At 41.5% G+C, this 25131-nt stretch overlaps 1 protein-coding gene across 7 annotated transcripts in view; it reads right to left on the bottom strand.

The window, feature by feature from the left end:
- Positions 1-23851: 23851 nt before the first annotated feature.
- The window catches only part of PTPRM (protein tyrosine phosphatase receptor type M), a 485902-nt gene continuing 484622 nt past the window's right edge, over positions 23852-25131 (bottom strand). For all 7 annotated transcript variants that reach the window (XM_061994840.1, XM_061994837.1, XM_061994836.1 and 4 more), the window contains one exon: positions 23852-24749. In XM_061994840.1, coding sequence (XP_061850824.1) covers positions 24696-24749 — 54 coding nt within the window. In that variant the 3' untranslated portion in view covers positions 23852-24695. The remainder of the gene's footprint in view (positions 24750-25131) is intronic.

Genomic DNA, 25131 nt, shown 5'->3' on the forward strand with positions numbered 1-25131 from the left:
TGCTCTATGTATATCCTTGCTGACTACCTTCTTGTCCTACATGTATTTGGAAACACTTTTAAGGAAAATTTTCTCCATTATCTTCACAGAGACTGAAGTGAGGCTATGTTTTGTGTTTGCTCTTTTCCAGTCTTCAGGAACCTCTCTCAAAGAAAATAAAAAATGTCCTTGCAATATCAGGTAGTTCTGCCATCATTTGTCAGTGCAACCTGTCAGGCCACATGCAGTTATGTGTGTCTAGTTTGTTAGTTTGTGCTCCCTAAAATGTTCCTCCTCCACCAATGTAAGTCCTCCTTGTCACAGACTTTCCTTCTCATCTCAGGTGCCTGGGATTCCTGAAGGACATTTTTCCTGGAAAAGATGGAGGCAAAGTAGGAACTGAGTACCTCAACCTTCTCTGTATCATTTGTCACCAGTTCACTTGCTGCATTCAGCAGCTGGCCCATGTTTTCTGTGGTCTTCTACACTTTTCTAACCCTATTTCTGCACAAGACAGAAGAAGATGCTTGAAGAAGAGCAGTAAGATTCTCCATTCTCCACCAGCTCTTTACAAGATAGCCTGTGCTGAGTTTGTCAGCTTTTCCTTTCAATTTGCAGCCATGGACTTAGCATGGTTTTCACACCTAGCCAGTCAGCAGCTTCTGCCGCAGAGGATGCAGGTTCACTGGTGCATCCATGGGAATCATTGGGGAATTGGGCTCTCTTCCTACTTACCTGGTTCAGAATTGAACTAGGTGGTACGGACATTAAAACACTGTTGGTCCAGCATTGCCAGCCCCCCCAACAGCACCAGGAAGAGTGCTGTCAGGATGTGGATAACACCAAGACATTGGTTTCTCTAGTGGTGATAAGACAAAAGGAAATGTACCCTCACTTCTGCAGAAAACCCAAAGGAACACTTTGCAATCAGCTGAGTCTTCTACCCAGTATGCAGCACAGGTTGCACAAAGGCTTCCCAGCCCCTGTATTGCTGCAATGAGAACAGGAATGGTGGCTTTGAGATGTTACAGCCCTCTCCCATGTTTTATCTTTGGTAAATCCTAACATTAAGGTTTTCATCTACTGCTATATATTTACAAGAGTAAGGCGTGTTTTGAAATATAAAGGATCGGCATGAAGAACATAATAAATACGTTACGTATGTTGTTCCATTTGCGACTGTCAGTTTTTGATTGCAACTTGAAACGACAAAAGTAGCTTGGCCAATTGGAACATGCAGTCTTTTGTATTGGTCTTTGGTAAATGATGTTTTGAGATGGACAGGAAAAATTATTATTACAATTAGTGTATTATGGACACAACTGGAAAAGATTCAATACATTAGTAATCTCATGATCTTGTTCTGGGCTAAAATTCACAAATCTTTGCAGGTGTAATTAGAGGAAAAAATTATTTAAAAGTTATTTTATGACTAAAATGTATTAATAATGAAAACAATAGCAATGTGTTAGAAGTGTAACTGTACTTTGTGCACACTCAAAAGTTAGCAATTTGAGTGAATGCAGTATAAATGAAAATAAACCACAATCAATTTCATGTGTGGTGTTCAAATGTATTGCTGCTATATTGTGAGATTTACAGTGTGTGAGTCAAGTAATGGTACTTGAAAGTCTTAGGTGCTAAAGCACAAAACAATGTCCTATACAGAACACAGAAATCACATCAACGTGGGCTCAACAAGTAAAGCCACAATGGGAAATGATAGGAAGGAAAATTATGGAGTTGCTCTCACTGCTTTCAGAGACAATGTGGGAATGAGAGGGACAGATATCTGTTTGAGAAAAATACTCGCTTCTTAAAAAAATATAAATCTATTGACATAGTCAGCAGTGAATAATATTATCAGGGTATTAAAGCACCAGCCAATGTATTTTATCCTGTGATATCTGTAACATTGATCTATACACTCTCCCAGTGTGATACTATGTTATGTAGGTGCATGTGGTTTATCAAAGCATACAATATTTTCTGAGATCTGGCAGTCTCTGGGAAGGTGTCACACTGTTAATCAGCATTAGAAGAGGCAACATTTTTTCCCCTCTCCATGTTGGAAGTTTATGTTCCTAGGCAGCTGACAGGGCACCAGAGACCATTCTCTTCTCATTGTTAAAGCTGAGGAGTGCCACTAACACATGTCCAATTTTAACTGAAAGGTGTAATCCAAAGCTAGTGTTGATGAAGATGTTCGCTTGAGGGATAGACCAGGTGGACAACTCGAGTCTCAAGTGCTTGGGCTCCTGGGCCTGTATTGGAATCAAAGCCACTCATACATCCTTACGTTATCGAGTCTAATTAGACATCAGAACTGTTAATTTTCAATTATGAGATGAAATACTGAAGAATAACTTCTGACACATAGTTGATGCATCAAACCACATATTCCAAGAACATGCACATTAGCATCAAACTGCTCTCCAGTGAGTAACACTGGGGTAAGCAGTGCCCTTCTGTTTTTTTTTTTCTTGCATTCATTCTACTAGAAGAAATAAAAGACTAGCACCGAGTGAGACTGCCAATATCACTTTGAAGAATATATATAAAAAGCAAAGAGGCTGTAACACCAAATCCCAAAATGCAACTCCTGAGTAAGAACAAAGGTTTTCTGCTGTACACCATAAATTTCTCACTGGTGAAAGATCTGTAGGTGTAAGAGCTGAGTTTCAAACTTGCTAGGCTTTATCCTGCTTTACTACAAAGTATTTTGTACATTGAATACAATTATTTTTCTATCAGTAGATAGAAGGATAGGCATATGTAGTATTTTAGACATACCTTATTGTAGAATCATAGAATGGTTTGGGTTGGAAGGGACCTTAAGAGTCCAGTCCTAGTGCCAACACCTTGCCATGGACAGTGACACCTCCCACTAGACTGGGTTGCTCAAAGCCCCATTCAGTGTGGCTTGAACGCTTCCAGGGATGGAACATCCACCACTTCTCTAGTAAGCCTCTTTCAGTGCATCAATACCCTTCTCCCTAATATTTAATCCTATCCTCTTTCAGATTGGAATCATTAACCTTTGTCCTGTCATTACAGGCCCTTGTAGAAAGTCCCTCTCCAGCTTTCTTGTAGGCCCCCTTTAGGTACTGAAAGGCCTCTACAAGGTCTACCTGGAGCTTTCTTTTCTCCAGGCAGAACAACCCCAACTCTCTCAGCCTGTCTTCACAGAAGAGGTGCTCCAGCCCTCTGATCGTCTTCATAGCATCCTCTGGACTTGCTCCAAAAGGTCCATGTCCTTCTTAAACTGGTGTCCCCAGAGGAGAATGCAATACTGTGGGTGGAGTCGCACAGCATCCCCAAGTCCTTCTCTGCAGGCCTGCTCTCAATCCATTCTTCACTCAGCCTGTATTTGTGCTTAGAATTGTCCCAACCCATGTGCAGGACCTTGCATTTGACCTTCTTGAACTTCATGAAGTTTGCACAGGCGAACCTCTTGCACCTGTCAACATGCTCTGGATGGCATCTCTTCTTTCTAGCATGTTGTCTACACCACACAGCTTGCTGTCATCAGCAAACTTGCTGAATGTGCACTCAAACTTGCTGAGGATGTAATCAGCATCTACCTTGAATATCCTAAAGTAATTTCTCATACCTGGTATTAGATATGTCAGGAAAAGTGGCTTGCCTGGTTCTTGTTGTGTCAAGATTCATAGAATCATAGAAATTTTTGTTAGAAAAGACTTTTAAGATCATCAAGTCCAATCACTAACCTAATACTACAAAGCCCATCACTAAACCCTGTCCCTCTGCACCTCATCTACATGCCTTTTAAATATTTCTAGGGATGATAACTCATCACTTCCCTGGGCAGCCTATGCCAGAGTCTAACAAGCCTCTCAGTGAAAAATTCTTTCTAATCTCCAATTTAATCCTCCTCTGGTGCAACTTGAGGCCATTTCCTCCTGTCCTATCACTTCTTAGTTGGAAGAAGAGACTGGCCCCCACCTCACTATAAGCTCCTTTCAGGGAGTTGTAGGGAGTGATAAGGTGTCCTCTCAGCCTTCTCTTCTCCAGGCTAAACATCCTCAGCTCCCTCAGCCACTCCTCATCAGACTTGTGCTCCAGACCCTTCACCAGCTTTGGTGCCCATCTCTGGACACGCTCCAGCGCTTCAGTGTCCTTGTAGTGAGGAGCCGAAATTTTTCAGATCTTCTTTTAAAATCAGTGAAATATAAAATATATTCAGTCCAAGTAAGGTCTTTCACTTTTTTTTCTATTAAGGATGTTGATATTAGCAGAGACAACAATAAATAGGATGAAAAAAAGAGAAAATATGAATAATCTAACAATCTTTCAGACTTGTATGCTACCATATACGCTCATAGCTGATCTTCCAGGATCAGTCTTCTAAGTAGGGGAAGTGCACAAATTCCTTCATACAGATAGAAAGTCTGCAGCAGAACAAATGCCCTGGAGGAAATTAGTCACATTCCTTAATGCGTACAGGACTCAGCAGCTCAGTATTTGCATCGTGTAGTTACAAATGCCAAGTTGAATGGTATTTAAGTGGTTAAATTTTTGCATGAAGGAGATACCATAGCACTGTAGTAGACATCTGTGCGTTAGTCCAAGGCAGTGTTTTCTGCAAAATTCTGTACTAAATTACAATAATAATACTTTATTTGCTTAATGTCAACCTGTCATCAATCCCATGCAAATTGTTAGCTTTGCAACAAAACACCATGTAATTGTCACTACAGTCTCAAGCCTCAACAATCTTGATTTTCAAAATACTTGTTCATCAATAAACCATTGTAAAGGCTTTAAACTCCAACAGGAATGCAGTAAGGAAGTTCTTTTCATCTGTGATGTCAATAAGCTGAGATAAGACAAGAAATTAGATTCATCCAAGTGACAAGTGGATATATATATTTTAACCGTAATGAATAAATGACATCCCTATTAATGATTTATCTCCTTTCAACTTTAACAAACAGTTCTAGTGATAATGAATATATTGTTTTTTGCAGCAAGGAAGTGAACTGACACATACCTAACATAGTCAAATAGAGCCTAGTTTGATATTCATAAATGCTAGCTTTGTATATGGAACTCGAGTTGGCAATTACAACCAAAACTATTCATTTCCCTTTTTAAAAGTAGATACCTGGGAATGCCATTTAGTCATTACTCAGAATTACTTGTTATGTTTGATGAACCTAGTCTGTGCTTTCATCTGGTACCAGACTGCATGCTAATGCCAATCAAGAGTGTAAATATGCAACAAAAAAGATATCTGGGATGCGAATTTTAAATACGCTTGGTGTCATGTTCATTCTGTTCCTATGAATTTAGAGACTGCAATGATAGCACCCTCTTCAAAAATGCTGCCACTGGGGCAAAAGGGGATATAAATGTGGTTAGCAAAACCCATCTCTATTCTAGTGTCAAGAAATACACTGCAAATGGGTATTTTTTTCCTATCCTGCCGTCCATTCCATTTGTTCCCATTTTTGTGCCAATTTTTTTTGAGCCACTCACACTTATCCTGCCCATTAGAGCTGGTTAGTACATGCTGTTTGTTTATCATATGAGAAATGGACTGCTTCACCAGTCAGATGTTTTGCAGGGAGGTATCCATCTCAGTGAGGCTTTTCTAAAGGCTTGAGAAGCAAGAGAGAAGAGTCCTGTATCCCAGGACAGCCCTACCATTGCCAGGAGTCACAGGCACAGTCACAACTGGTGTTCAGTCAGATACTGAACACCAGCACTTTGGCACAGCTCTATTTTGTATGAAACAATGGAAGCAGGCTGCTTTTTTCCCTGTACAGAGTGAAAAACAGAGCAGCAACAGTAAATGTCACAACTTGAAGAGCTGCCACAAAATAGAAATGTCATCCTCCACTCAGCTTTTGAGACATTTAGTTTGGAGATCTAACTTAGCATCCAAGATAAAATACCGAGAAGATGATGTAGCTCTTTTTCTGCAGTTGGCTTCTATTTTTTTTCCACATCCTTGTAGTTAAAATGTCTATTGTAAGCTTTCTTGTAGTATCTGTCATCACCCCCTTTATGTCCTGCAGAGGAAATTTTGAAACAATAATAATAATAGTGACAATAATAAAAAAAATAATAATAATAATAATAATGCAACAATAGCAATAACTATGAATGTCAGGGAGGCAATTGCTCCTATTTTTGCCTTTGAAAAGTTCTCCCACTGAATCATCAAATATCCCCAATGTTTTCTAACCACAGTACATTTATCTGTAGAGAGATTAATGCTCTTTTGAAGTTATGGGTCATTTTTCAAAATGCTGGTTTCCTCCTGTTTTCTGTTCATTTTTCTCAAGATGCCTCTACTCCATGGCACTGCTGGTTAGTACATTAGCTCTTCACCTCTGAAGAGCTGGATGAAAGATTTTAGCCTTTCACACTTGTCCCTTGTATTTATTCAGTCATGAACCACAGCACAGCTATCAGAAAAGCAGGAAGGAACATAGAGCAGAGCTGGAGCAGGAGGTACAGTGCAAGTTTGGAGAGGGATAATGTTAGTACAGCTGTGAGTGAAACACTTTTTAACACCAGCAGACCTAGTTAAACTGAGTTAGGCTGTCAGGACCGAGGTCAATACATTGTATCAACTAGAAGGAGGTTAAATTAGGGCTTTACCCCCCCCATTTTCTGCTGGTTGCAGGTTCAGTGTCTTGCTCTAGCAAGACTGGAAGAGCTCTCTCCTCACCTTTGAAGACCAGACAGTAACCTTGAAGGATAGCTATTTGCATAAAATATGTTGCAAATACTGGATTTCTGAACCCAGGCTTCTGTTAACATATTTCCTCTATTTCAATAAAAGCACATTAAAAAAAGGATGGTTATTTTATTTGGAATTGTCACGCATTACAGTGAATACAAATACACCCATAAATGAATAAAATGCTAAAGCTTCTTATGTTAGGATCCGTCACTCAGTCTCAGTGGAACTTTATCCTCTTCATAAAGGCTTAAATTTTCTACTGAAATAAATATAAATCAGCACCTTTTTCTAAGTCATCAGAATGGTGGTTAGCTTTGTTTTTCTTGACGAAAATCAGATGGCATCCAGTTGGCAAGCTTGTGGTGAGTGCCTTTGTGGTCAGACTGATCACCTTTAATAATTTCAAGCCTTGAGCCATTTTGACATGAAAAGGGAAAATCCAGGCATTGCTTTCTTCACCTTCCTGAGAAAAACCGTCTCTGGATGCAAAGCCCAGTGGAGGCCATAGCCTGAGAAAGACTGGACAGAGGGAATAATAAAATAAGTTCACACTAGGCTGGGAATGTTCTTTGTCTCTGTGGCAACCCCCATAAGTCTCAGGAGAATGCTTCTGTGGCCCTTCAGGCATGCTTTAATCTAGCTAGGGAGGTGCAGGGGGAGTGGACAGATAAATGATAGATACTTGTGTGCGATGGGCTGTGCAATTAAGCTGAGCTGTGCTGTTCAGGAGCTTCAGAAAGCAAGGTTTGAGAAGTTAGCTGGCAGGAAGAGGCAAGTGTATTGTTTATGATGACTCACTCCCAGGAAGAGGGCTCTCAATCTCTTTTCCAATGGGGATCTTTTAGAGAAAGTCGCAGAAAACATCAGTCCAGGCATCAGCCAGTTATGTGATCTTGCTGTCCTTAGATTTCAAAAATAGTGTGTATAGGTCATTTTGTTACCTACACTGAGAATCACAGCTTCCTAGCAGAGACTGGGGAGGTTAAATGAGATTTGTTAACATCTCTGGAACTCCTGCTGAGACGAGGTCCATGGGCTGCATGCAGGTGTTGATAGTGTCTCCCTGTGACAAGGAGACAGTGTACAGAAATCAAAATGGTTGTTCAGCATGAACGCGATTTGCAGCCACAGACTCTGCAGCACATATGAATCATCTCTGATCTTGTCATAAGAAGATAAAGAAGAAAATTTCATTTGGAAAAAAAAAGTGTTAACAGAGTGTTTCAAGTAAAGTTTCTAACCTTTTGCCCAGCTTCTTTCAGTTATTATAAGCGTTGAAAAATACATGTATTTGCTTCTTCCCCTGTCTCCTTCTTTTGACTCTCCCTTCTCCCTATTCCTCAGGATCTGCCAGGCTCTAGCTGCTGTGCCTGAGGTGCTCTTGGTGCTGACTGGTTCCTAAAAACCTCTGGGAAAAAAAAAACTTCTGGACTGAGACCAGAAAACAGCAAATGGAAAAGAAGGGATAAGGTATGTGTTACAGACCATTTGTTTTCAACCTTTTCTGTCCCTGGTGGCATCATGCAATCGGTTCTTAATTAGCCACGTTAACAAAGGCTTAAGATGACTTGTGTATAGCAAAAATGTAGCTAATATAAACCATATGGCAATTAGACTATCGGAACATTCAGTGAAAAATGTAATTGGGAGGGGAAATCTGGCCAGTAAAACTCCTGAGCAAGGTGGCCCCCAAGCCAACACTGATCTGAGCTGTCAAGTCCACGCTGACCTTTGGCACCTGCTTCCAGACATGTGCAAGATCAGGAAGAGATGTAGGAATCTCTCTTATCTGAGTGGGTCACTTATCTACATCTCAAATAGCCTTCTGAAAAATAATCTAAAGGCAAAGACTCCAGAGAAGTTATAGGACCTGCTTCCTTCCTGCATTTTGAGAGGAACAATGATCACAATACCCTGAAGTCTGTCCTGTCCCAAGACTGAGTTCAGTAAAGAACCCTTAATAGTCATGTCCTTCCCTAGCTGGTGGATTTACACAGTACCAAGTTGTTCTAGTCTTCTTATTAATAAAACAAAAACAAACTTCATAGGTTCCCTCAGTTTTCTCATCCCTTACCTAACAGAGTTCACAACAAGATCCATACCCTAGGCTTATTTTTTTCCATGCAAACAAAGGTTGTGGTCAACTATTCCTTAATGTCCATGTAAAATACAACCCTCACCCTTCAGCAATTTCATTTCAAGCCTGCCACTTGAATAATAGGGCTTGAAAAATATTAATCCCAATGTGGCTTCTCGGTGGGCTCTCAGAAGAAGTCTTTGTCCATACTCGGCAGTTTAAGTTGCCCAGTGGTCAGAATGGAGGGACAATATCTGCAATCACAAGAGGTGAACACCTGTTAAAGGCTGAATAAGAAACTTCCATCTGCTTAACACCCTGGCTGAGAAATGAAAGGCCCAGGATCAGAAAAAATTCCCATCTGATGAACTGCAAATGACAGACTGTGAGCAGTTCATTGTTTAGTTGCATCATCAAGATTTGTAGTGTTTTACTCATCTGGAAGATAAAGTTGAAGAAGTTAGTTGACTGACATGTTTAAGATCATATAATTTGTTTGCAAGTTTACCACGTTTATCCTGTCCTGGTATGCTCCAGTTCTCAGTGGAAGGAAATGAGAAATAGTTCCTCTTAAAATGGTTTCTCTTAAAAATAGCTGCCTGCTGATGGAGATACAAAAAAAGGCTTGCTATTAGGGAACATTGAAAGTTACCCTATGAGATTAAAAGCAAAGGCTCTGCAGTGCACTGTGAAATGGATTCTGTGATTTCAGGAGATGGCGAAAACATTGAGAGGGACTTAGGTGTAAAATTGTTGGAAGAGAAAGCAGTAATCAGGATTCTTGCATTGATGGGACTGAAACCACCAGATTCCCCAGATGCTATAGGATGTCACTTGCCTTGAAATATAGTCTGATTCCCATTATACTGCACTAAAATGACTGGAAGGATCCTGAAACCTCTTCCTACATGCCATGGCTGTCAGAGCATGCCTTCTAGTGAGTCTTGTACCAGTCTGTTGTTCAGTAATGGAGTACTAGGGGGAAAAGAGCTCCAAACATGTCTAGGAGATACAAAACCCCCTAGAAAAAAAACCCCAAAAACCTCTGCGCAACTTTACAAAGAACGAATCATGCTTCTCAAGTTGGATTTTTTTCTGATAGAATTACAAAGTTAATGGATGATGGGAATGAAATCGATTAAACAGTTCTGAGCTTTCAGTGAGGTATTTGATATAGTGTGTCACAAAATCTGTTGTGAAAAATGAGTAGCCATCTGAGCTGCAACGAAACTGTCATGAGAGCTGAGGATTGAATCAAGGACTTAAGGGGAGGGAAAGAAAGTTCAAAAAATAAATTACAATGACAAGCCAGAAGGAGGTATTTGCTCTGGGCTTTCCAAAATCCAGTATTCGTTTCACTTGTATTTCATGCCCTATTAGGGAGCTGTTATGAGAGGTGGAGGTGACAGTAAATTAGAAGATTCAACTGAGTTAGAAACATGACCAGGAATTAGAAGGAAGATGAATTTCCCTCAGCCTTAGATTCACTCAGCAACCACATCTCACCCCCACCAAGACACCCTGTAAAAACCAGAACCAAACGCTGGGAGAAATGTGTGCCAGGAAGGAATGGTGTGGTGAGGACAGCACAGACTTGGAGAGGAGACACAGAGAATGAGAGGAGATCTCTTGACTGGCTAACTGCCAGTTCAACCCATCTTCTTGTACAACTGGGGACCCTCTGGGCTGTGAGTTTTGATTCTTTCTCACAGCTTGCTTAGCCTAACAGCTGTGCTCTGCTTGGAAGGCTGAGATACCAGCAGAGATCTGTAGAGATGGGAATTGAAGAGAAGAAAAATTAGCAATCCAACTCACATCATAGCACAGAAAAAGGATATTTTAAGGAGTATGCGGGAATGTTTCAGATCATGTCACAGGGAGGTCCTGTCTGCAGAGCACGTATGAAGCCAGGCTTCAAATGCAGCTTTGCTATAGTAATTTTACTCTCTTTTCTATGTCTCTTCAGAAATAATACCTCTCAGGTAAGTTGCACCTTTTGAAAAGATTGCTTCTTGAAAATATAAGCAGACAGGTAACCGACATCCTCAGATAAACCACATGGGTTGGCAGTGCCCTGCTTTCCTCAGTGCCATGGGAAGGGAGAGGGGAATGGTTCCTATGCCACCCACATAAAAGGTTGCTTTGCTTTGCCCTCTCCTGTATTCTACTGCTGTTGAATTAAGGATATCTCTTGGCTGTGCACATGACATCTGTGCTACCAGCTTCCAAGGAATTACTCAATAACAGTGTAGACATGTTCTTTTTTTTACTTTGTGTCCTACATCTGCAGAAATAAGAGGTGACACAACCAAGCGAAAGGACCAGCATGAGTCTGTGGCGTAGCCCAGGACAGACGCCTGAGCCCTTGATGCCTTACAACTGAGTGACAACATCAGATTTTTCTAACTTCTTATAAGCAATTAATTCCCTTCCATCTCGATAATGTTAACATTTACTCCCAAATGCACTTGGCTGAAACCACTTGTAGACCTGGAAAGTGCCTTTTATTCCTTTATATGTGTTGTAGTAATTTCTATTTTTTCAGGTGTTTTTAGATTTTTGGGCAAGTGTAGTAGCAGCTGCAAGTGACAGTAAAAACTTATCACACAGAGAGACTAATTTTCTTCTGTTGCAGGGATTAATGTTATTCTTTGGGATACAAAAGAAAACGCCTTGCTGATGAACTTTGCTGTGACTCTGGGTGGGAATGGCTCCAGACTGTTATTCTGTCTCTTTCTCCAGAATCCCTTTGCTCAGCAGCTATTTATATCACGATACTGAAAAAGCCAAGGAGCTGTGCCAGTTCCTGCTGAGAATCAGTGATCAGCTCTCATGCTGGGGGAAAAGGCAATAGGAACTGAGCCCTTCTGAAGCAAAGAAAGGCCTGTCAGCTGCTGCCAAAACCAAGGCAGACAGCCCTCTTGGGCTGTGAACTCATGGAGTTGGGAGGTATGTGCTGGTGGCACAGTCCACTAGGTGAAAACACCTGGGATTACAAAATATCAGTAGTCCTTTCTGATTAACAGCCTCCTGCAAAACACATTTTCATCTAATTTACCTCTTTTGGCTTTCAAATAAGCAAGTAATGTCACACCTGCTAAGCAGCAAGAATTATGCAGCTTCATAAATTAAACTTTTTAATTTGCCAGAATTACTGATTTATACCATTTATCATTCAGAGCCATGCTTCAGAGAGGCAGAAGTGTTTCCTGCATGGCTGCATATGCGAAAGGGGGATCGTATCCCTTTGCCTCACAGCAGAGGATGAGGCGCTGATGACTGCAGGCAGTGGGTGCCAGCACCAGGATCTCTCCAGAAGGACACATCGTTAGCAAAGTCATTAACCCCAGGACACTTGTGTGTCAGTGTTGTGTTTTGCACCACATATGCACCACAGTTGCCTTAGGCTGAGTGAGGTAAGGTCCAGCTGTTTGGGTTCCGAGGCACAAAGTGAAGCTGTCAGCGATGCAGGTGCCTTTGGGCAGTGGGGTGGCACTGGAGAGCTGTTGCTTTGCTGCTGTCAGGTACTCTGAGAAGTTCTTACAAATGGGAGCATGATGCTCACAGTAGTGATGCTGTTCCAGCAGAGTAGGCTGGGATCAACTATAAACACTCTGCTATAGAGGGAAGGAAAGCATCCTTATGAAGTTAGGGAGTTTTGACCTCCCTCTTCTTCTCCCTTGACTCAAGGCTCAAAGCTGCTTAACACGTGAGTCAGGGAATCAGAGGAGAGGCTATTTCTGCAAAAGTATTTCACCAATGAAAGCTGGGCTTTGGAGATTGATATCTCTTGAAAACTCTTTAATACAGTGGATATCTGTTGGAAAAATATTGATGAGACTGGGTTTTACATACAAGAGCAAGGTGGTGCTGCTGCTTAGCACAAGCCTCTCAGAAGCAAAATCGGAAACGTAAGCTTGTCCCAGTTCTGGTAAATGCAGATGAAACGGAGCGCCTGCAATGTCTTTTCCTGTGAAAAAAATCAGTGGTTTTTTTTCCCCCCTCCACTGCCTTTCCTTTCAAGCTAAACACTAAATCCTTCTCGTTGTTTGGAGAATGATGGTGGTCTCTCCTTCCAAACAAGAAAAACCTGCTCATGTACTAGAATAGTTTGGGGTAGGGGATGCAGAGTGGAAACACTATAGTGAAAAAATATTTTCCTTTTGAAGAAATATTTGCAGTCACCACAATCTGGTTTTTGAACAGATCTATGTGGAGTTGTCTAGGCAGCAAGTAATACAAATGAGTTAAACTGTTCATAGGCAGTTGCGTCTTTCCATAAGCAAAAAATCCGTATCAAAACAGATACAGATATATGTGTATGTACTTAGGGAAAAAGAACTGCATTTAAAAAACTTAACCCCAAAATGGTAAAACCACCCAGTAAACAAGAAGTCGAGGACATTCTGTGGTACCTTGCAGAGAGTTTAATTTGGATGTTACCCCTACTTTCTGTGAAACATCCTCATAGCTGCTGGGAAAATAAGTTGAGAAGGAGCCAAGAAGGACAATGGTGAATGGCAAAAGGAAAACAAAGCCTATCCACTCCGTGCAGCACAACTCGACTTTTGCTCTCTACTCTCTGCTTTCCTCAGGTCAGAAGCACAGCCCAGGGTCAGTGGGCAGAAGGTGAGTTTCATGTGCTGGCTTGGCTGCTGGGAGCCTCCTCCTGCTCGTTAACAACAGCCTTCAGAGGACCTGCAACTTCTCCTGGCCCTTTTGCTGCCCATTTGATAACACTGCTGCTCTGTCAGGGAAATATACTGGGGCTGTGGCCCCGGGGCTCGAAGGAGATGCTTGTGAAGCAGCCTGCCATATCCTGTGCACAGTGTGTCTCAGCCTGCGGTGCAGTGCTGCCTGATGCAAAATCTGTCCTGTAATAAACTAACTCACAGCCAGATCTGTCTGGAAAAATATCCTAAAAAGGATATTCCTAATAGTCCAGCCACAAACATCATCAAGGCTGGAGGTGTCGGCCAGTTGCTGTTTGTACCTGCTTGCTTCTGTGCATCCTGCCTCCTTCCTGGGCTTGTCGGGGGAGAGCAAAGGAGCTGTAAAGGCTCGAAGATGCACACGCTTACTCAAGGCACCAAAACTACTTTTCAAAATGCATGGAGGTTTTATCTTGTTGTGGTCTCTTCTGAGGGAAGATAATCTCTTAATCATAGGCACATTACCCATCTGATACCGATAAAGGATCTTCTACGCTATAAACCTGCTGTTAGAGGTACAAAAAATCCTTTGTTAAAATTAAGATTATGCTATTGCTCTTCACAACTAAATTAAAGTGTGGAGACCAAGTCTAGGGCAGTTACACACCTCTCAACCCAAAAGACTTGCCCATATTTATTCAGTGCAGGGGTGGATGTGGGAGGATCAAGGTCTGTAAGCATGTTTGTGACCTGGATGTGTGGGCACTGCTGAGCCCCTCTCAATCAGCAGAATGTGAATGCACCACATGGGTAGCAGGGTGTGGCTTGCTTCAGCTTACTGCCAGGCCTGGAGCACCAATGCAACTCGTTGCAAGTCCTGTGGTGGAACAAGCCCATCTCCATAAGTCGGTATCATCAAATGTCTTCTAGAAGCCAAACCAAGTTGGATGCACATACCCTATCACCACGTGAAGTGTATTTAGAGCTTCACATCTGTGAGTTATTCTAAAAAAATATGCTAATGTATACAGCAATAAGGTGTGATTTATGATGTTAACGACTTTCCCATCTATACATTTACTGACAGAACATATTGCATAATTTATGAAATTGCTGTAGCGCTCAGAGCAAATGGTGCCTCCCGATTGGCTCAGTTCAGTGCCATGTGTTGTAAGGAAAATGTATTTATGCTCAGCAATGATAGAAATTGTTAGGAAATCTTGAGTACAATGATAAAATTATAAACACATTTTCTGCCTGTTGAACACAGAATTTATGTTTGTAATCTTATCTTGGTTGTGCTACAACAGTCAGTTGGCTTCTGTTTTTTCCCCTAAAGGCTTTCTTCAAATATTGCCTTACTAAAAGTGTTTTTGAAGCTCTATAACCAGACAATTAAGTGAGTACAAAGAGCACAATAATTACTTCACACAGCCAGTATCATGTCACGTGTGGTAATGTCTTTCTTCCTTTTAGATTATTTGATGTAGTGATATGCTACACTGATAGCCTGGCTTCCAAGTCCATATTCAACTGAGTTACCATCAGTTTTTGGAGAATATTGCTGTTCAAAAAATATGCAAATGTGCAAAAGCTTGAAAACTGGAAAGAGTTAAAGTGATCTAGTGATTTTTTTTTTAATTCTTGTTAACTGATGAGAGCATTAAAATCTGAACTCTGCTGTTATATATATACATATAACTCTATTTCCCAATTGTTTTAAGTTACATTATCATATAGCAAGCTGCTTTGAATCTGTCATGTTTGTTCTGTGGAATAATGACTGAAGTGGGTTGGAAATTAAAACTTATATAAAAAATATATCATTGTTTAGAAATTAAGGAAAGGTAAAAAAACAAAAAGGCTTTCAGAGTGGGATGCAGCTGCAGCTGGTATGTAAAGAATCCACTACACAGCAATTCCCTGCAAAACCCCATGGAGGGTGGAACAGGGTGGAGGCTGTGGCCAGACTCTGTGCTGATATATGGGAACGAGATGGTTCTCTAGAACTGAGGAGCAGTGCATTTGGTGCCCTGAGCCATCAGTCTGTCACATCTTGACAAAATGTTGTCCTTTGTGTGAACTTTGCTCATTATAATGTCATTATAATACCAAAACACACCTCCATCCCGAAGGATACCTGCCTTCAAGGTGCAACCACTCCTCCTTGAGTCTGTGCCCTGAATTTTTCATAAACTACACCTTTAAATGTGAGGCAAGTCAACTTTACACCAATCATAATAAAGATATTTATGACTAGAGTCACTCAAACTCCACCTTGAAGGTTAAAAAAAGTATAAAAATGGCTAAAGAAAGTTGGGGCATCAGGGAAAGACATCTTTGTGAGCAAGGCAAGGGAAACTCCATCGCAGACTGCCTCTGACTCCTGGGATCAGTTGATGGGCTGAGCCTTTCTTCCCTCCTCCTAGGGACGCCTTAGGTGAGACTTAAACTAGACGCTTCTTTGGGAAACTTAGAAATGTCTCTAGAGAGTTAGCCTTTAACATTTACAGCCAGGCTTTGTCTATAACTTTGTACATTGTATCGTTCGTATATATATTTGCACGTGCTTTTTGCAGACAGTACATTTATCATCGGCAGTCTATAAGAACCTGTATAACTGTTGCACGAATAAAACTGCACTGTTTAAGTAGCCAGACATCAGCGTTTCTCACTGAATGTGACCAGACCCTGACGTGTGGCTGTGCTAGTTCGTGAGCACAACTAGATTAAAAGTGCAGCCCACTGTGAGTGTATCCAGAATCGTGACAGTTCATAGAAGGTGAACATGACTGGACTGATTGTGGCAAATTGGGCATCACTCAGAACTTAAACCTATCCACACCTAACCTCCCACCTTGGTGAGGAGAGTTAGAATGCAAGGGGGTTGATTTTCTGCCATTTTCTGTCCCCTTAACGTGACATGTCCTCCCTGACAGGATTTAGCTGTAAAATATGCAAGAGGAGAGGAGAGGTGATGGTGGCCCTTGTTACCTGTACACCAGCTACATAAGCCTGTGAAGGCAGACAAATCCTTTCAAGGATGACTCCAGTCAGACCTCTTCGAGGATGATTCACATCACGGCCTTCTCTGTGTCCACAGGAAAACAGTCTTGGGGTAGGCAGACTCCTAGCACAGTCCTTGGTCAGGTGGCCATAATTCAACGACCAAGTCAGAGCCTTGGCACATGTGCTTCATTTGAAACACAGCTTTCTGACAATCACGGTAGACGTCGGCCAAGTCCTGTTTTTCCTTTTTTTTTAGTTTTATTTTTTTAAATCCCCTTTGCAGAGAGAGATGAAAATCCATTTAACTGCTGCCAACTTCGTTAGCTGATTGATAGGCTTGTTGGTCTGGCTGAGCACTGCTCTGAAGGTTAGGTTTCCTGAAAGCAGAAGGAAAATCCCCCCATGACCACTCTGGCACTTGTAGAGCAAGCAATTTATCTGACTGGCTGCTGAATGTATTAATATTTGAAGTTAATTTGTCTGCTTGAATAATCTGGTGCCAAATCATGTAGCCATTTATCAGTTGTAATGGGAAGATGCTGCTCTTGCCTGACTGCCTCTAGAAGGTAACCACCATAACCTTGGTACATTTGACACAGCTGATTGTGGAAAATTACATGGCAGTATTGTTCTGACTGTTTGGTTATAGAAAGTATTTAGTAGCTTTACACACAAGGCTGGACTAAATTATATCTCCGTAGTCCAGATGAAGTGTAACAAATGAATTTGCTGTTATGCCACTAGTGCTAGTAAGAGGAGGGTGTCTTAATTCTTCCTGAGAGTCTCAGCTAAATGGAAACCTCATGTAACAGGTACATGTGGTGAGACAGAGTGCTTTCAGCAAAGGATTTGGGAGGGGAGAGCATGCTCTATTTAAAGACACGTCAGGCAAACACCACTGATAAAACTCCGCCCACCTTGAGCAGCCGATGCTTTGCCCCAGTCTGTGCTGCTGACAGACGTGTTGGGACAGCAGATGGGAGACCAGTACTGTCAGCATGAATGACAGCCTTCGCTGGAGAGCACATATTTGGCAGAGCCGCCTATCAAAACAGACGCGGGGTGACCACAGACTGATCCTTGAAGTGTGGTCAGAGATCCAGAATGTGGGTCAGAGTGATTTGGCATGAGAGGACATTGGCAGTGGAGAGGGAGGAGGAAGAGAGGGTTGCCAACAGAAGGAGAGGGAAGTTTGATTTGACCAGCAGGCTTTATCATCTGATAGAAAGACAGCACAGTTTAATATATCAAAAGCTTTTATTCAAATCAGTTACAACAGCATTCACTCACTGATGCTTTTGTCTGTAAGATTGAAGCGTAGCTCCACGCTGAGCAGCCTAAAGAAGGCAGACTGATAGCAGCTCATCCATTTATTGCCATTGAAAGAGAAATAGATTTTTGCATGTGCTATCTTCTTGCTAGATCTCAACAGAGACTGGTACAGGCAGGCTAGAAGTACAGGGATGTGAAGCTTGGGAGAAGGTCTGTACTTTGCTCATATCCTACCAACAGCCAATATATGCACAAACTGAATATCATGAAGCAAAAGAATTGGAAGCCATTGGCAGATGGATTTTTAGTGGTGCCATCTCTGTGGATTTGCTCAAAAGCTGGTTGTTTTCAGATGGAGTCTGTAATCGTTCCAAAATACAAGGCTGCAGTCCAACAATGTGGCTGAATCTGTGCTGATCCCCTGTAATGGCAAAGCTACACTTTGTTTTATGTGGTGTGTAATATTGGTTAAATTCCTGTACATGGCCAGCAAAGGTCACTCTCCTTACATCTGTCTGTGCAAGAGTTTTGCAGGCATTCCCACCAAACTGTGCAGTCTAGAGAACAGAGAGACAAGCAGATAATGAAGTCTTGAAGGACTAACATCAAATTTCATCCCACTTCTCACGGGGCAAAGCAGTACCTGTATTTCACTCCCAAGACTTTTCATCCCCCAAAAACTTTATATTATATATATACTGTTATATACAGTATAAATCAGACTTTCAAGGGGATACAACAACAGGCTACTTCTCTATCCATTCAGTTCAACTTCAAAAGGTTATGAATACAGGGTAACGAGACTGGATACATCCCAGTTTCTCTTCACAGGTTGTAATTACTAACCTAATGTATAATATGAGCATTAATGAGGTGAGCTGTTGAAGCTGTAGATTTGAGTCCTACAGACACTTCCATGTCTTCTGTGGTGGGCTGACCCTAGCCAGCAGCTAAGTCTCCACACAGCTACTGGCATGCTCTCTTCACTCCTGGTGAGATGGTGAACGGAACAGGAAGAGCAAAAAGCATGGAGACTCCTGGGTTGAGATAAAAATAGTTTAACAAGTGAATGAAAGAGGAAGAAGAGAGAGGAATAAAATCCCAAAACAGTGAGTGATGCAAAGGCATTCACACAGCACCTCCTACAAGCAGACCAATGCCCAGCCAGTCTACTAGAAACTGCTTCCTCCCTCTCCGGCCCCTGTTTTCTCGCTGAGTATGACGTTGTATGGTGTGGAATACCCCATCTTCAGTCAATTAGGGTCAGCTGTACAAGCTGTTTCCCCTTCTTCATCACCCCCAACCTACTTGGGGTAGAGGCAGAGTGAGAAACAGAGAAGGCCTTGATGCCATGCAAACGATGATCAGCAATAGCTGAAGTGTTGGTGTGCTATCAACACTATTTCAGTCAAATCCAAAACATGGCATCATATGGGCTGCTGCAAAGAAAATGAACTCCATCCCATTCAGACCCAATACAACATCATGATATGACATGTAAAATGACCAATGAGCTCAGATGCAAAACGTATGAGTATTGGATTGATGTTTTTTTTGTGAAAGTGGGACTAGAGAAGAGGATATTTACATAAATGTTTGCAGGACTAGGAATTCTGATTGCATTTACTCAGACCTGGCAGCAGTATTAATGTATGTCTAGCATGAATGAGACTTATGCTTTAATTGTGGCCCCTGAGTACATCTTCACAAACAACTCAATTACTAGAAATATCACAACTGTAGAGATTCAATTAAAGTCTTCTGGTTGCTACTGAAAGCACATAAATCGAAGAGTTTCAGTAAAAATACCATAGCTTGGAAAGAGTGTCAGTGAATATATGATACTAATCTCCTCTGACACATGCCTGTAGACAAGCTACAGCAAGCATCGCACTCACTCTTCATTGTCAAAACCTACCTTTCCCGTGCTTATGTGTGTTCAGTACTAGCAACAGCGTTAATATTGTGGCAGAGTGTTTATAGGCCCCAGTCTCTTCCAGGCTCACATCTCCTTTCCACCTACCTTGAGTCCTATTACTCAGAAAGAGTATCACGTGCTACACCAACAGGACTGGGAGGGAAGCGAGATGGAGGCTCATGTGGCAGGTTACACATGATCCTTGGGTAAGAGCAGAACCATGGCACCAGAATGCAACGCATCATCCAAGAGGACCCTTGGAGCCTCTGACACACAGATCTGAAAGCAGTGCAGCATTCCAGCTCTCCTGCTCTGCCTGGCCAGGCTGGGCCAGGGACATGTGATGGTCTTGCCCTGAGAGTGAGGAGAGGCCAACTGGAGAAGGTGAGGGCAGCACGGGTTGGCTTTCAGGCTTAGAGTGGGATATTAGGTGAGTCTGAGGAAATAACCAGCACAGGAGCTGCCTTTTCAGCCTTCCACAGAAAAGCCTGCTTCGAAACAGCCAGTAGGAGTGAGGAAGGCGTTTTAGTGCAGCTGTTGTGGTTTGTGAAGGGTAGGCAAGGCTTTGGAAAAGTTTCTTCATTAAAGTGGGGTTGGAGGCTGAAGGTGAGCAGGGGTGCATGGACCAAGCCACCTCTTGCCAGCAGAGTATGGAAAGCTCCCACAGGCAGAGCATGTGAATGGCTAAGGGAATGAAAATGCATCCATCAGTTTATAACTTCATGGTATAGACAAAGTCTAGGCTACAAAAAACAAACAAATAAGCTTCAACAGAAACAGCATTACTTTTCACATAGTCTGTGGGGTTTTACTTACTGCTACTCTGCCCACAAAATGGCAGTAGTGATTCTTTAAAAAGCACCAAACAATGGGAATAAGCTGTACATTTTTATTCTATTCCTAATTTAGCTTTTTCTTTTAATAAAGCTGAGTGTCTGGCATCAGATATGGGCTGCGTGAGACTTTGTAGAGCAAGTGTGCCTTAGATAAACTACTAAAATATTTTAAACTACTACTAAAGTAGCTTATCAACTACTTCAGTTGATAAAATAAGTGTAAAACCAACAATAGATGTAAAATGATTTGATGAACTGTTCTGTCATAGCGATCTGCCTACATACCTAGCTGTTTCTGAAGGCACATGCAAAACTGCTCAGAAAAGTTACTCTGGGATGAAGAACAACTAAATTACCTTTGAATCAGAAAACTAATGAGGCTGTAAAACCTCAAGTAATCTTGCAAATCACTTACTTTCCTTTAGTCATCCTTTATTTGGGAGGGGAGACACAAAAAACCCACAAGAGGAAGGAGGCTCAGTGTCTGGTTCTGCTGTGAATATTTTAGAGACAGTAATAATGCCAAGGGGCCTTAAGATTGCTGCTACCATTACAGCCTCTCCAGGCCTCCCCAGAGGAAGTTGCCTGGAATAGCTAGTGCTGGAAGTGTCAATTTATCCTCACTGCCACACCTCCAAGTAGAAAGATCTATTTGTGTCCAGCTACGCGTTATTAATGGACCAGTGACTGAGAACGGGCATACACAGTAAACAGTTAGACCTTGGAGAACTCCAAAACAAGCAGCAAACGTTTCAGAGGTATTGAAGAGGAGCCCTAACTAGCTCAAAGAGACATTGAAAATGAAGGTGGTCTTGATGCTGCGTAGCACCTTCAGATCAAATTTTTCTGGCATGGAAACCCTTTTGAGCTATACTGCATACAGCCGGGTAGGAATTTTTTTCTATGCTTTATTTTTTTGATGTTAGTCCTTGAACTTTGGGTTAGTACTCTGTGAAGCTACCCTACCAGTGATTGGCTCATTTTGCCGATAAATAAGCCCTGGATGATGGTGTCGGGAGCATTACTGTTAAAAAGATACAGATTATCTGCATGTGATCACCTCTCTCACCACCCTCGTTGCTGCTTTTTCACAAAAGGCTTAGCAAAAGTCATCTACTTCAATTGCTGGAGAGATGACGAGTTGGATGATAACATATGGCTAGCCATTTGAATTATCTATTCATTTATGTACCTCTTATATGCTGAGGATTGAAGAAAACACCTCTTCCGGTGCTTCCCAAACTTGGACTGAGGTCTCTGTAAATTCTGCAGCTGTATCTGGCTTGTAATTGGGCAACTTTCTTCTGAAAAAGGTTAGTTTATGAACACTTAAAATGTCTGTCACTGTTGTTTTGTTTCTGTTGCCTCCTCCAAAATGCCACCCTCCATGCTGCTTCTTGAATACCTGCCCTGCACATTCATCTCTTCTTTATGCTTCTTTGTGATTCCACATGTTTCCTCTATTCCTAACTCCCGAAGTCCTCATCTGTTTTTAGTTCTTGCCAAAATATTGTTTTATCTATGCCTGGGTTTCTCTATCATTTATACTGATCGATAGCTGCAGTATGAGTGAGGACACCAAGCTGCTTGCTGTGCTCTCTTTAGCTGGCTCCAGTTTTGAGGTATTGCAGTTCACAGAATGCCTTTTGGGACAACATCATACAGACTCTGCAACACAGGTTTCACTACATCTGTGTAAAAATGGTAATTAGTTAAAAAAAAAAGTGCTATCAGTAAAATAAGAAGAAACACTGCGGAACTCTCTCCTCCTCGTCTCCTTCTGCCCTCCTCCCATCCCCCAAGACCTACCTGTGCAAAGTGTGTCTGCAAAAGTACAACAGCTGAAATAATGTCTGGCAGACACTGGCAGACTTAGTCCTTGGGAAGAGATTGCCATGATTCTTGCTGCATTTCAATAAGCCTCATTCACATTTGGGATCACATTGCCTGTGTCACCTTCTATCCTAGGGTTCCTTCAGCACACTTATCCATCTCAGACTTCTTGAAAGCACCAGGAAACACTGCATACCCATTTCAATAAACAAATCATGGAACCCAAACTTTTAGCATCCCATAATTATTCCACAGCAGCATGACTGGCTGGCATATCTGCTCTGTCAAGTTGATTGTGAGGAATATCATGTTGGAGGTTTGAATTTTGCTTCCCGACACTAGGGCTTCCGAGAAAATCAGAGCATATTCTGCAACAGGCTAAAATGCTGCAGGGTTTATCCAAGGACTATCACTGTTTTCAGGGCTGGGGGTTGCTTTTTCTAAGTTCTCCAGTACCTCTGTGCAATTTATAGTAACGACTGATACTTGCCAGCTACATTTTAAAGCAATTTAAGAAGAGATACTTCCAGCTGCAGAGGAAGCCTATCCTCATATCTTCAGATCTGAATTTTGCGGTGGTTTTAAACTGGCAGTTGACAAGCTGTGAGTCATTTGGTCCAAGCTGGGCCTCTTATATGTAAAAGTTCTCAAAAAGAGACTAAAAAAAGTTTGACTCATACATTTATACAGATACTGTCCCCATTCCAGATGGCTAGCACATTAAAAGGTCCTTTTTAAGAGCTGAAATACTGTGCAATCTGCTGCTTCCTTGCATTGGGTCCCCCATATAGCTTTGGAAGGCTTCAGTTTTGAGCAGTCACTCTGTTTGCAAAGTCTCCCGGACACTTTTAGGTGAGGGAAAGATTGGCAGTTCCAGTGGACGGTGGAGCAAGGTACTGCTGGCTCATCCCCCATCCTTGCTGCTTTGCTGCTGTGCTTCCTACATTCATGAACACGAGGCAAATCCCAGGCTCTTCAGACACCAGTGAGTGCTTGGGAGAGAGGGGAACCATCCAAATGCTGCGGAAGTGCAGTACAGCCATTCTCAAAAGAGGCAAGAGCTTGAATGGTGTAAACCTGTCCACTGGTAGTACTGGCAATAGCCTTAGTAACGGACCAGTTTTACTTTTTAACCCTGATAGACATTCTAGTATTGGTATCTTTAAGAGGAGGAATGACCTCCCACTCACAGCAGTCGTCTTCCCAAGAATAAACGCACCACTGTTCCTTTTTGTAGCAGCAGACAGAGCAAATGGCAGGGCATATCCAGGGATGCAGAGAAATGCTGTGACAAGACCAAGTAACACAAACCAAACGTCATGTCTTCTTCATACAGCAGGACAATTTTCAGGTTCTGCATTTGTGCATGTGCATATTTAAACACATACAGTTCACCTCCTTTTGCATATTGGCACGGCACATCTTGTTATTGGCTGGATCAACACCAGATCACACAACAAATGCACTCTGGAGGTAGCTTAGTATTTACGAGAATTAATCTGAAAAGAGGCTTAGTTGAAGGCACTCAGATGCCAAGAGATACTAAATTAAATGAGATTTTATCATGTATGTAATTATTTATTGAGCTGAGAATCCATACAAGGTAAACAAATGTTTACACTATCATACAGTAAGCATTTCCAGGGCTTAATAAAAATGATTGTCACTCACTGTGCTTCACAAAAAAATTCATTTTAATGAATAAATAATTTGATGAAATCAAAAATATTTACAATATAAACACATGAAAAAGCTTTGGATATATTAATCTGAGCATCCTGTATTTTGCATTTTCTAACTGCATTTCGATCAAGATTCTCTCTCTGAAATGGTACAAAGTGGGTAGAAATTACAACTCAACAAAGTTAACATGATTTGGTACATGTCTTTCCATTAGTTCAGATAAGCTACATATGATTCATTTATTATGCACGTGTTAGAATACAAATATAACTAAAATCATATATTATCAAAATGCCAGACAGCATTCTCCACAGAACAGAAATGTACACTAGGCTGTGACAATAACTGAGAACCACAGGCAACAAAGTAAAACAGAAAAGTACAAATTCCTTCATAAGAATATAATTGTGCTCTCTTATTTACCAGAGGACTATGCTGCTTCACCACATCAATGGCTATGTACGAATACAGTGTTCAAACAACTGCCATGTGGTTTGGTGTACGTTCATATGGGTGTCAAGCAGCGGCATTATAGTGGAAAACGGGCAGTGCAAGCGGTTTTATAAACATCTTTTCGGGCTCTTAAAAAGAGCCAATCATACAAAGCAGTATAAGCATAACACTGAGAAGTCTTCATCTCATTTACACAGATAGTATCAAGCGACTTGCTTTGTTTGTGGTGGTGAAAGGAGGAACTTTGTCTATGCTGTTTGTGCAATCAGCCAGAATTCAAGTATTCCAAAGCCACTTCATAGCAGAATTTGTATTGATCCTGAAAAAAATCAAAAGAAAACCACCAAGTTGGTTATTGAAGGGACTAAATTAAGAAGATCAATATTTCTCTTCTGTTAAAATTATTTAGTTTCAGCTGTTGTCAATGGGAACTGGTTTGCAAATCCAATTTATATGCAGATAAGGAAATCTTTATTTTAACCAGACCATAGACACTACACACTGTAACTTATGGTACTGCTCATATTAGATGCATATTTAGTTGCTCTAATACATCTGTATGAGAAAAATTGGCTACACACAAGCAAGTGGACTTGCGGCCCTTCTGGCATCTGTCAAAATGGTCATATAGTACTTTACCAGAATTGGAGTTATTGAAATTCTTTCCTGGAAATGTTTATCTTAAAATGGACCAGTGTCTG

The sequence above is a fragment of the Colius striatus genome, chromosome 4 (genome assembly GCF_028858725.1).
Source record: "Colius striatus isolate bColStr4 chromosome 4, bColStr4.1.hap1, whole genome shotgun sequence".
NCBI lineage: Eukaryota > Metazoa > Chordata > Aves > Coliiformes > Coliidae > Colius > Colius striatus.